This window comes from Cajanus cajan, chromosome 11 (genome assembly GCF_000230855.2).
Source record: "Cajanus cajan strain Asha chromosome 11, NIPB_CcT2T_4, whole genome shotgun sequence".
Classification (NCBI taxonomy): domain Eukaryota; kingdom Viridiplantae; phylum Streptophyta; class Magnoliopsida; order Fabales; family Fabaceae; genus Cajanus; species Cajanus cajan.
Window position 1 is genome coordinate 34071300 of NC_138527.1, and position 11254 is coordinate 34082553.

At 28.2% G+C, this 11254-nt stretch overlaps 2 protein-coding genes across 2 annotated transcripts; both read left to right on the forward strand.

Moving 5' to 3' along the window:
• Positions 1–2207: 2207 nt before the first annotated feature.
• Positions 2208–2962, forward strand: LOC145953289 (protein TRANSPARENT TESTA 9-like). Its single transcript, XM_083067220.1, has 3 exons — positions 2208–2288; positions 2409–2532; positions 2620–2962. The coding sequence occupies exons 1-3, from the start codon at positions 2216–2218 to the stop codon at positions 2810–2812; spliced, it is 390 nt and encodes a 129-aa protein (XP_082923346.1). The 5' UTR covers positions 2208–2215; the 3' UTR covers positions 2813–2962.
• Positions 2963–5904: 2942 nt separating this feature from the next.
• Positions 5905–10472, forward strand: LOC114916016 (uncharacterized). Its single transcript, XM_029271869.2, has 7 exons — positions 5905–6179; positions 6267–6464; positions 7538–7825; positions 8077–8179; positions 8361–8479; positions 8653–8778; positions 9610–10472. Exons 1-7 carry the CDS (start codon positions 5991–5993, stop codon positions 10204–10206), a joined length of 1620 nt encoding a protein of 539 aa, XP_029127702.1. The 5' UTR covers positions 5905–5990; the 3' UTR covers positions 10207–10472.
• The last annotated feature ends 782 nt before the right edge of the window (positions 10473–11254 follow it).

The following is an 11254-nucleotide window of genomic DNA, read 5'->3' on the forward strand; positions in this document are numbered from 1 at the left end:
GACATTAATCTAACTCGAGACAATTTTCTCACTTCACGCCTAGTGTCATTCAAATCTTACTTACGTGATTTCAACCTGAGATGATTCTCTCTCCTCATGTCTAATGCCATAAATCATGCGCCCGACGTGAGCAAGACAAAGACCTTCAAGTTGAGGCCGCACTTGATGCCTAAAAGGAACGTCGTGAGTTCTGCACATAATAAACTCACAAATTGACCCAATCTTCACCTAAAAATCAAGAAACCGGCATGAAATATAATCTATTGCACTTATACATCATCAACAACTCATACTACACAAAATTCACCACATGCAACCAACTAACTTGGTAAAATCCCCCAACATCATTTTCAACATTGTTCAAACATTCCAACCGCAACTCTTCCATAGTAAAATCTAAAAATAATTAATGCAACCAGATTTGATGACAATCAAACAAAATGCAAGTCATACAAATCATCAAGAAGATGTTTCTAACTTCCTTTACCTCTAAAGATCTCCAAACCAAGGAGAATTGGAAAAGGGAAGAAAGACAAACTAAGCTGTTATTGAAGCTCCACACTAACTCTGATTCTCAACTCTAGGGGCTTCAAATGACCAACATTACACTCAAGATCAATAGGGGAAGGATCAAAGATTCCTTGCAAAAATCAAGAGAAAGAAAATTCACCTCCTATTCCTAGAATTTCTCATTCTATTCACTCTCTAAGGCTCTTGAGAAAATGAGTTTAAGAAATTCAATCCTTAGAAGAAATTTTATATATCTTTTCTCTCTCAAGATTGACTGCACCTCTGTCACGAAAAACCCTCAAAACAATCTAAACTTATGAGAATTCCTTAATTCTTAGAGCTTCTCAACATAAGACACCCAAAACACCTCAACTCACAATTATTGAAATAAAACAAAAATGTATAGTGTTACACAAGGAGAGTTGTCACCATTATTAAAATAAATAATAAGTTAAACTTCACTTTCTTGTTCTTAATTATTATTTAAGATAGATAGTTTCATTCATCACTTGACAATCTAGAAATCAATGCAATATTATTAATTATATGTTTGATTTAGGGTTTAATGTAATTAATTTTACTAAATTTATTTTTAAATCGTTAAATAAAATTGAAATGTGAATATAAATTAATTTAAAATGTCTATTTTTATTTAAAAATTAAAAATTAAAGTTGACAATTTTTTTGGTGGTGGGGGTAACTATATTTTAATAGAATTAAAAATTAATAACTTGATTCACCTATCGGATTATTTTATATATATGTGTGTGAGATCTAGTTTGGTTACCTAAAGTAAGTCAATAAAGCAAAATATATATAGATCCAATATTAAAAACTCAACCAGCATAATGCTCCTCGTGGTTGAGGAACGTTTCTCTTGAATGTATGAGACAAAATACAAGTGCAAATTAAGCAACCAATAACGATGATAAAGAAATAATAAAATAAACATTAAAAATCAAGAGATTAAATACAGAGACACTTTTTTCTTTTCTCGCACATCGACATGCATGCGAGAATTATCTTGGTCACATAAAATCCCTTTAATAAGTTTAATGCACCCAAAGTATAACTATCTACTTTCACACGCACTATCATCTCCTCAAATCCTCTTACAAACACTCCTTTTAAGAGTGGGTGCTAGCATTGCAACTGCACTACTAGATCCAGTTTGACTTATGCATATATAGCATTGAAGATTAATTCCACTCCAAATATTCGACCTCTTGAGCTTCTATTAAACATACTAATTTTTAATAATTCATAAAATTAATGTTTATATTGTTAAATTATTAAAGATGATAAAGAACTCTAATTTTTGAAAAAGAACTGTCTTGTTCTATCCTTCACCTCTTTACAAATACATGAATTATATCTTAAAATCTGTCATAATTTTTTTAAAAATATTTCTCTAAAAATTTGTCTTAAGAATCTCTTAAAAAATTTATACTAAAAATATTTTTAATACACCAATTAATTGATTATATATATATATATATATAAAAGAGATATTCAATTACATTAAGAGTAAGTCTACTTACAAGCATGAAAATTACATTATATAGGTTCAATTTTCATTGCGACTATCTTTATAATCTTTCCTATCTTTATAAAAAAAAAATTACATTAAGAGTAAGTCTACTTAAACTTACTACATTTTATAATTTATGTTTTATATCAAATTTTAAAGATCTATGTTGAAGCAATGCGCTTTGCCTTTCATGAGGAGAGCATGGTTCGTACTGCTGTCCGTACTGTGACCCTTAATGTTTATCATGGTAAGATACTAAGATTTACTGTTTTATGTGGCCTTTCTCCCTCCAAGTTTCTTTCCTGAACTCAGTTATATTACGATGCAAAATACTAAATTTTCTGACAATTGTCTGTGCAATTTTCAGTTGGGGATGAATGTGTTAATAGATATATAGCCAGCGCACCTCACACTGATTACTTCTCAAACCTGGTTTCATTCTTTAGGAATCAATGTATGGATTTAAATAGACTGGTCTCTGAGACACTGAAGTAAGACATCATTGCTTCTTTTCTCTTTAGTATATTAACTTCAGATTTCCTTTTTTCCTGATAGAGAAATTATTGTTACTGAGACAGAAATCCAGGTCCAGATTCAACCTCTGCAATTATTGCTGCTGTAGATGAAATTGAGGATAACCTGTATTACTTTAGTGACGTTATCTCTGCTGGAATTCCTGATGTTGGGAGGCTAATAACAGACAGCATTCTGATGCTTCTGGATTTTCCAATTCTTCTTCCTTCCCTGAGATTACTGGATGTTAATGTATGAAACTTCATTTTCTGGTTTCTATGTTCACTGTGATCTAATTTGCATCTGTTCAAGGATCTCTAAAAGATCTTTCTTGGATGGATTTTGATTTAATATTATACAGTGTGTTCTTATTAATGTTTAGTAGCACATTAATCCAGGACATGCAAAGTGGTGTTGTCACTTCTCTCTACTTACTTTGTTGCATCTTAAGGATAGTCAAAATCAAAGATTTGGCAAATACCCTAGTCATGGCACTTTTTTATCCCTTAGAGGCCCTTACAACATTTTCTAGGGGTAAAGTCAATGGCTATATATCTGATCGCAGTTTTACATCTGTAAGCCAAGAACCAGATAATGATAATATTGCTAAGTGCAATGCAGAATGCTTGATAGTGAATGTGCCGAACCCTTCTAGCTCTCCAAGTTTTCACTCAGTATGTAGTATGTGAATAAGTAAAAATTTTCATGTTATTTTAATATAATCAAAAAACAACTTTTGTTAAGTCATTTACTTATCTTTTCCTTTGTTTTTATGTTTTGTATATATAGTTTTTATTATTTAATGAAATTTAAGCAAGAACAAAATATTAAATTAGATATATCAATATATCAGTTAATGAAATTTGACTTTTTTTTATATTTTAATGTCATTTTTTGTATACAAGATAATAATAAAATTTGAACTACACTTCGTATAGAGTACACATATTCTCTATAAGAGATATTATATATATATATATAGGTACAATAATAATAATAATAATAATAATAGTAATAATAATAAATAAAATAAAAAATACTTTTACCTATAGTCAGAGAATGTAAGAATAAGTTAATGACTTTTACCTACGGTCATAACATGTAAGTACAACTTAATGGTATTTACCTATAGTAGGGAGTGTAAATATAAGTCAATGACTTTTACCCACGCATACAAATTGTAGGTAGCTCTTATAGTGACAGTCAAATGTAGTTGTAGGTAAAATTATGTCTATAGGTAAAACTTATAGTGATAGGCTATTAGTTGTAGCTATATGTCCCCTCAAAGTTGATAACTTCAATGTGTGTAGGTCAAAGTCCATGATACTTTTATCTATGGAATTTAGATTTTTAGTTACATTTTTTGTGTGTAGGCATAAGTCATTTTTCTTGTAGTGTAACTAGTAAATTAAAAATTTTTAATATATAGATCAAGTATGCAAATTTTTAAAAATATTGAAAATTATATGATATCTCCTTATATAGATGCAAATCAACATATAAAATATTTTTATGATTATCTATCAATTTAAATTTATAAAATAAAGTATTATATAATTTTTATTTTTTTAAAAAATTTGTAAACTTGATTTATGCATTAAAAATTTATAACTAAATGATTGAATTGTTAAAATTTATATAGAACATTAGATTATTAAACCAAATAAGTCTATCAATTTTTTTTCAGTAAGTAGATCTCTCTTTATATATATATATATATATATATATATATATATATATATATATATATATATATATGAGTTAATCACTTATATATTACTAGTGTAAAATTTTTTCACTGATAACCAATCATATCTTTTAATAGTATCATATCAGTTGTTTGTTTAATGAAATAATAATAAAATAAGTAATTTTAAAAGATATGATTAGTTGTCTGTGTAAAAAATTTTACACATAGTGTATAGGTGATTAACTCTTTATATATATATATATATATAATAATTTCATTGGATAAGATTGACGTAATGTGAACCACGTCATGTGATATGACCGCATCTACCTCTCAAGACAAGTTTTGTAATGTACACATCAATGTACATTTATTTACAATTAAAAAAAAACAAATGGAAGGAGTCCACGGACATCCTAAATATTTATAATAAGGACTAAAATGATTATCCTGTAACTGTGATGAGCGAGACCAGTTCAAACAAATGAAAAGTCTAAATTGAAGACTTTCATTTATTTATAATAAGGATTGCCAACAAAGCCTTTTGGTCTTTGTTTTGCCGATAATTGCGTCCTTGTGCTTGGACTTGGGAGCTCTCAGCCACTAATTTACTGCTTGGCAGTTGGCAGACTGAAACATCAACTATATAGGAAGACTGGGCAGAAAAAGATCTTCTTACAACAAAAATCAATGTGATAAAATTTAACAAAATTTAATTTTTATTTCTATTATTAGTTCTCAAAATTTCTAACAAAATATGTATAAGATTATAATGAAACATTTTTTACTATAAAAATTTATGAAATTATACATATAAAAAAATAATTAAACTAATTTTAAAATAAGATGTGATGTGTTTTATAGGATGAGCTCAAAATATCCATCAAGTCATTCCAATATGATTTTATGTCCTAGGTTCTTTGATAAAATATTTTGTTTTGAACAATGATATATTAATAATAAAGTCATTTTATTTAATAGATAATATTTTATATACCATAACATCAGTGATATTATTTATTTAAATATATATACGTATTATAAAATATATCTTACATTTTTTATTCAGCTATTTAATTACGCTTATTGATATATTAAGTTAAAATATCATATTTAAATTAGAATAAATGATTTAGTCAAAATTTCAGGGCGGTTAAAGACAAAGGTGAACTCAAAGAAATGTGTATTTTGTGGATGATTATATTTAGGTATCCTTGCACCCTTCATATTATAACATATGCTTAATTGTTTTGCTGATAAAAAGAACAAAAATCTACAACTAAACTAGTTAGTACTTTCCAATGGTCCAACTAATAAAATATGACATATATAATTAATAAATATAATATAATTATCTAGATAAGAATTGTGTATTAGTTCCTTAAATATGTATTAGTCTCTTAAATAAATTTTAGTAGAATGCATTATTAGTCATTAAATTTTACTCTAATTAAAAAAAGTTAGTACCTCCCTGCTCTTGTAATTTTTAATTCTCCACGTGTTACAAAAAGCATATTTTTGTAACATTGTTTATTTATTTATTTATTATTATTCCTTTGTATGACATCATCAATCTTAACCTGCATACGTCTTTATTTAATGAATTGTAGAATTATTTATTTATTTATTTGCAGTCTATAGTGATTATAAAAGCAAGCTTCTGGGTTCAGAAGGTCACACACTCTCCTTCGAACTTGAACCCGATAATCTACCTTTGTTCTTTCCTTGCATTTGAAAGTTGTAAAAATGATATTGTCGAGAGTGGTTAAGGGGGTTGCCAAGAAGGTTGAGCAGAGGCCAGCAGTACCACCCCAAAATTTGATGGGCTTAGTGCTGACGTTAGCGAAGGCCATGATATTCGTTTACTCCGAGACACTCGGCAAATGGCACCTCTGGGACTTGTCCAGAGCCATCCTTTATGCCATCATGGACAAGGTCATCCATCACCTATTAATATTTAATTTAATTCTCTTCTTTAAATTTATTTTTCTTCTTCTTATATATTCAGTGTGACGCTTGCAGGGTAAGAAAACAGTTCCCATGGAATGTGGTGAAAGAAGTGATTGTCTGCAACTAAAAGACCCCGACATGTTAAAGGACTTATATGAGCTTAAAAGATGCTTGACACGGACCATGCTTTTTAGCAAAAAAAGGTATCATTCCAGATTATCCGATGCTGGATTCGTTGAGGAGGATGTCCTTCTCAGGGAGAATTGTGAGGTAATTAACTTGCCTTATTATAATTTTTTTCCTTCATTAACAATCAAAATTTCACTTCATGCATCTAATCTTTACTTCTTGTACCCTTTCCAACATGGATATATATACCCAATATTCTTTTGTTGTGGTATAATTAAATTTTTATTTATTTATTTATTTTGAACATATAAGTGAGTTCATATATATGTTTTTAGCTATATAAACATCTATTATAAATACTTGGTTAAAGTATTTTTTTAATTTTTTAATTTTATTTATTTTATTTTTTAATTTTTATAGTTAAAAAAAAAAGTTTTTATATTTATTTTTTTAATCCTTATAATTTAAGATAATTTTTTTAATCTTTATATTTATAGTTTTTTAATTATTTTAGCCGCTATTGTTATTTTTTTTTAATGTTATCTGTTGTTTTGTATTTACGTAATAAAATTATTTAATTGTGTGAGAGTAAGAAAAATAATGTCTTCACAATGAACATAGCAAATAAGAATTAAAAAGAGATATAAAGTATGAATAATTTAATTTAAACTAATTCTAACAAAACAAATGTGATATCAAATATATAAAATTGAATTAATTAATACATTTATTACGTCAATACAAAAGAGACAATTTTATAAAAAAAAATTAATAATAATGACTAAAATGGTTAAAAAAATATAAATATCTATATACAAGTATAAAGATTAAAAAATATTGAAAGATAATTATATAAACTAAAAAGACTTATTTTAAATTATAACGACGAAAAAATAAATTTAGTAAATTGTAAGAACTAAAAAAATATTTGAACCTAAATATTTTTAAAAAAAATTAATTAATTTACAAATATTGCAATATTGATAATATTTTTTTAATCTTTTGTGAGACCTATTTTTTGTAAAAATTATATATTTTAACTGTTAAAAAATATAATTCATCTTGCGAAGATTATTACCGTATAAAAATTGTAAAGCTTAAATGTGTGTATATATATTGTGTTGGATATATTTTGAACATTAGTTATATTGGGTGTCCGAATTGGTGTCATGTTTGATATGTAGGTTGATTAACTGAAAATAATAATTTGTCAGATTCTAGTGCCGGCTTTCACAGTTGTACGTGATAGAGAATCAAAATGTTTGTTCGTGTTCATCCGTGGAACTCAAAGCTTAGAAGACACACTGACAGATGCAATGGGTGCTCCTGTTCCCTTCCAACATAAATTCATTTGCAGTATCAGTCATGATGGTGAGGTTACGAGGAACACAATTTCAGGACAAGCACACTGTGGCATGGTTGCTGCAGCTGATTGGATTGAACAGCATTGCACTTCTATACTACTTCGTGCTCTTCGTGATTACCCCGACTATAAAGTCAAGGTTATATATTCTTAATTATTACTTAGTTTCTTATTAGCTTTGAATCAGACAAATTTCTACAAAAACATGCACTTATAAAAAATTAAAACTATTGTATTCCCTTTTTCATTCCATATCTTTATTCCTATGTTTTCACTTTGAATGCCATATTCTTGCTTCAACTTTCATTTTATCTAATCATGTAATAATTGCTATCCAATATTTCATTTTTACATTACATATTATAATTATAATAATCTTAATTTCCATAGATCGTTGGACACTCGCTTGGTGGTGGTACCGCTGCACTGTTGACATATAGGCTTAGAGAAACACGAGAACTCTCTACCTGCACTTGTGTCACGTTTGGCCCAGGCATGTACTTAAAACTATATTAACTTTAATTTAATAACAAAATTATAATTTGTAGTCTTAATTTTGGGTAACTACGTTGAAAAGATATAAATTATTTCATATTGCAAAGTCCTTTCCCCGGCCCAATTTTGATGATCAATATTATTTCTAAGTCTTAGTTTTATAATTGTAATTTTTGCAGCTGCTTGTGTATCATTGGAGTTGGCAGAATTTGGGAAGCCCTTTATCATTTCTGTTATAAATGATTCTGACATAGTGCCTACATTATCAGCTTCTTCCATTAGTGATTTCATTTCTGAGGTGCTCCAACTATAGTTCTCCCAACTTAAGATAGTTTGGAAAATATTAATTTAAGTAAATATAATTTCTAATTTCTGAAGATGCTTTTTGTTAGAAAATGTTTCGTTTTTTTGCTCGAGTTAAATTTTATTAGGTCACTGACTCACTGCATAATATTGACTGAATAATTACAGGTTAAGATTAAGCACAAAGCATTGCTAAATGCTGCTCATAGAGCTATAACTGCCATTGAATCTCACTTACCACTTGTATCTGGTGCTAAAGCAATTGCAAATCATGCAGTAACCAGTGGCGCCAAGGTAGCTTCAAGTTCCCTTGTATATATGTGTCCACATTATTAGTATGTTTGGATCTTGGAAAACAAAATAATTAAATAGGAAAAAGAAAAAGACAGATAATTATTTTTTTTTCGTCGGTTCAAAAACAAAATAAAAATTCAAAGTTTTTTCCTTCCATTTAAATTCTTAAATTCTTTTTTTTCCTTATTTTCTTCCGACATTCAAAATACAACATATATATTAAGATGATATCGAGAAAAATCTAAGTTCCACATCGACTAAAGATAAAGTAATAAAATAATATATAAGTGAAGAGTAATTCTCATCTTATAAGTTAATTTTGTAATATTGAGTTAGACTCAAATTTACTATTCTCTGATCAGAACTATCTTTGATCATTAAAAAGGGTAAAAAAAATTCTGACAAGATGAATTTTGTGTTAGATTCAGCAACAAGAATTGAAAAAAAAAAAAGATATTTATTTTTAAATTTGAAAGACAAAAATAAACTAATCCTAAATTTAAGGGATTATAAACATTTAATTTTTTTTTTAATTTGCTTTCTATTCATGTTATTTCAAAAAGTAGTCAACGCTCTATGGGAATACGGTCTTCTATGTTAGTTTCACTAAACTCTAACAAAAGTTTGCTTGTGCAGTTAATAAAATATGAGTGAATAATTGACCATCGATCTTGATAAATTAATGCTATAGTTCTGGCTATTTTTATAATTATATATCATTTTTTTGAATAGGGATTTCTCACATTATATATATATATATATATATATATATATATATATATATATTAATTATCCTATGTTGATATTGATTCTTCTTAATAATGTCTACAGCGGTTGATGAAGCATAAAAAAAGAGTTCACTCGATATTACATTGGTCCCAACATGAGAATATTGTCTCATCGTCAAACTCTAAATCAAGTAATGAAGACGAATCTAATTTTTCTAGTGATGAATCTGACTATGATGATGACGCATTTGATGAAGATGATGAACAAGTCATATCTGGAGAAGAGTTGTTGAAGCTATTGGAGAAGCTTGAATTGGAGAGTCAAGATATTACACTTAACATGAATGTTCAGGAAAAAAAAGAAGCCACAACCAAAGAAATCACAGAAGAGAATCGTGTTGTTCATAATGAAGAAAAAGTTGGTGCAATTTCAACGTTAGACAACTCGGGTAAACATCCTCTTTATCCTCCGGGCAGGATTATGCATATTGTCCCTTCACGTTCATTTGGAAATTTAAGTTCAAACCACAATGGTCCAGATGAGAAACATCTCTACTTATATGAAACGCCTAAACAATTATATGGGAAACTTAGACTTTCAAAAGGGATGATATTTGATCATATGACGAACAAGTATAAAAAGATGTTGCATCAATTGATCGATCAATTAGAAAACAAACACTACCAATATGGTGGATGATTAGATGAAGAACAACAAATGGACAAGATATTAATTAGGTACTAATAATTGGCTCGTGGATATGTAGAATTAAAATTAGTTTTTTTTCAATAATATTTTTATTGTCATGTTTTTTGTGTGTATCAGAAGTGTAATTGTTGTTAAAAATATGCTTTAATTCGTGGCTGAAGTGGATAGCTTAATTTTCAGCCATTTGTTATTTTTGCTTAGTGGAATTCAATGTATTATCCGCATGTTTAATCTATATATATAATTTGATGGTATAATTTGTAGGTATTATCTATATATCTTAGTATGTTAGTATTATATATTTGTATCATCTATAAATGTATTCTATAAATGTGTTTATATTATTGCTATATATAAGGGATGAGTAGTCATGTGTAATATACAAGAATGAGAATAAAATTTTTCTATAATTAGTTTTTACTCTCTGTTATTTGTTCTTATTTTTGTTGTGTAAGTATATGTGTGTCATTCCCAACAAATTAGTATTAAGAGCTTGTTGATTACAAGGGATATATGGGTGGTACATGTGAAATCCACTAGGTTGCAAGGCGTTCTACTACTAGAGAAACCCTTTCTTATGTGAGTTTCTACTATCTGTGTATGGATACTTCTACTTTCTTACATAATGTTGGAAGAGTGAATCATGGCTCCTTCTTATAAGTCTTTCCTTGTCAACTTACTAGTTTTTTTATGGCAAACACTTCGAGCAATGGTGTGTGAAGATGAGTGTCATTTTTCATTTCCAAGAAGTGTTGGAAATTTTGAGGAACAAGATTCAAAAGTGGAATAAAGTGCTATAGAGGTGCAATAGACAACTTAAAGAGAGTCCAAGAAGGAAGAATGTGAAGCTCTCTTCATGATCCATCAATGTGTGGATTTTGCAAATTTTGAGAAAATTTGCTCATCTAGTTTAACAAAAGAACCTTGGGATATTTTGCATAAAGCTTGTGAAGTTTCAATCTCTTCGAAGGCAATGTAAATTGTTGTTTATGAATGAACAAGAGTCCACAATTGATTATTTCAATTGAATTCAAGCCCT

What these genes read in the sequence shown, in the direction of transcription:
- LOC145953289 (XM_083067220.1), top strand. Translation starts at nt 2,216, where the DNA reads ATGCGCTTTGCCTTTCATGAGGAGAGCATGGTTCGTACTGCTGTCCGT. An exon ending in GACCCTTAATGTTTATCATG is followed by an intron (nt 2,289 to 2,408) that starts GTAAGATACTAA and finishes TGCAATTTTCAG; the next exon opens with TTGGGGATGAATGTGTTAAT. An exon ending in CTGGTCTCTGAGACACTGAA is followed by an intron (nt 2,533 to 2,619) that starts GTAAGACATCAT and finishes TTACTGAGACAG; the next exon opens with AAATCCAGGTCCAGATTCAA.
- LOC114916016 (XM_029271869.2), top strand. Translation starts at nt 5,991, where the DNA reads ATGATATTGTCGAGAGTGGTTAAGGGGGTTGCCAAGAAGGTTGAGCAG. An exon ending in ACCCCGACTATAAAGTCAAG is followed by an intron (nt 7,826 to 8,076) that starts GTTATATATTCT and finishes TAATTTCCATAG; the next exon opens with ATCGTTGGACACTCGCTTGG. An exon ending in CAGTAACCAGTGGCGCCAAG is followed by an intron (nt 8,779 to 9,609) that starts GTAGCTTCAAGT and finishes TAATGTCTACAG; the next exon opens with CGGTTGATGAAGCATAAAAA.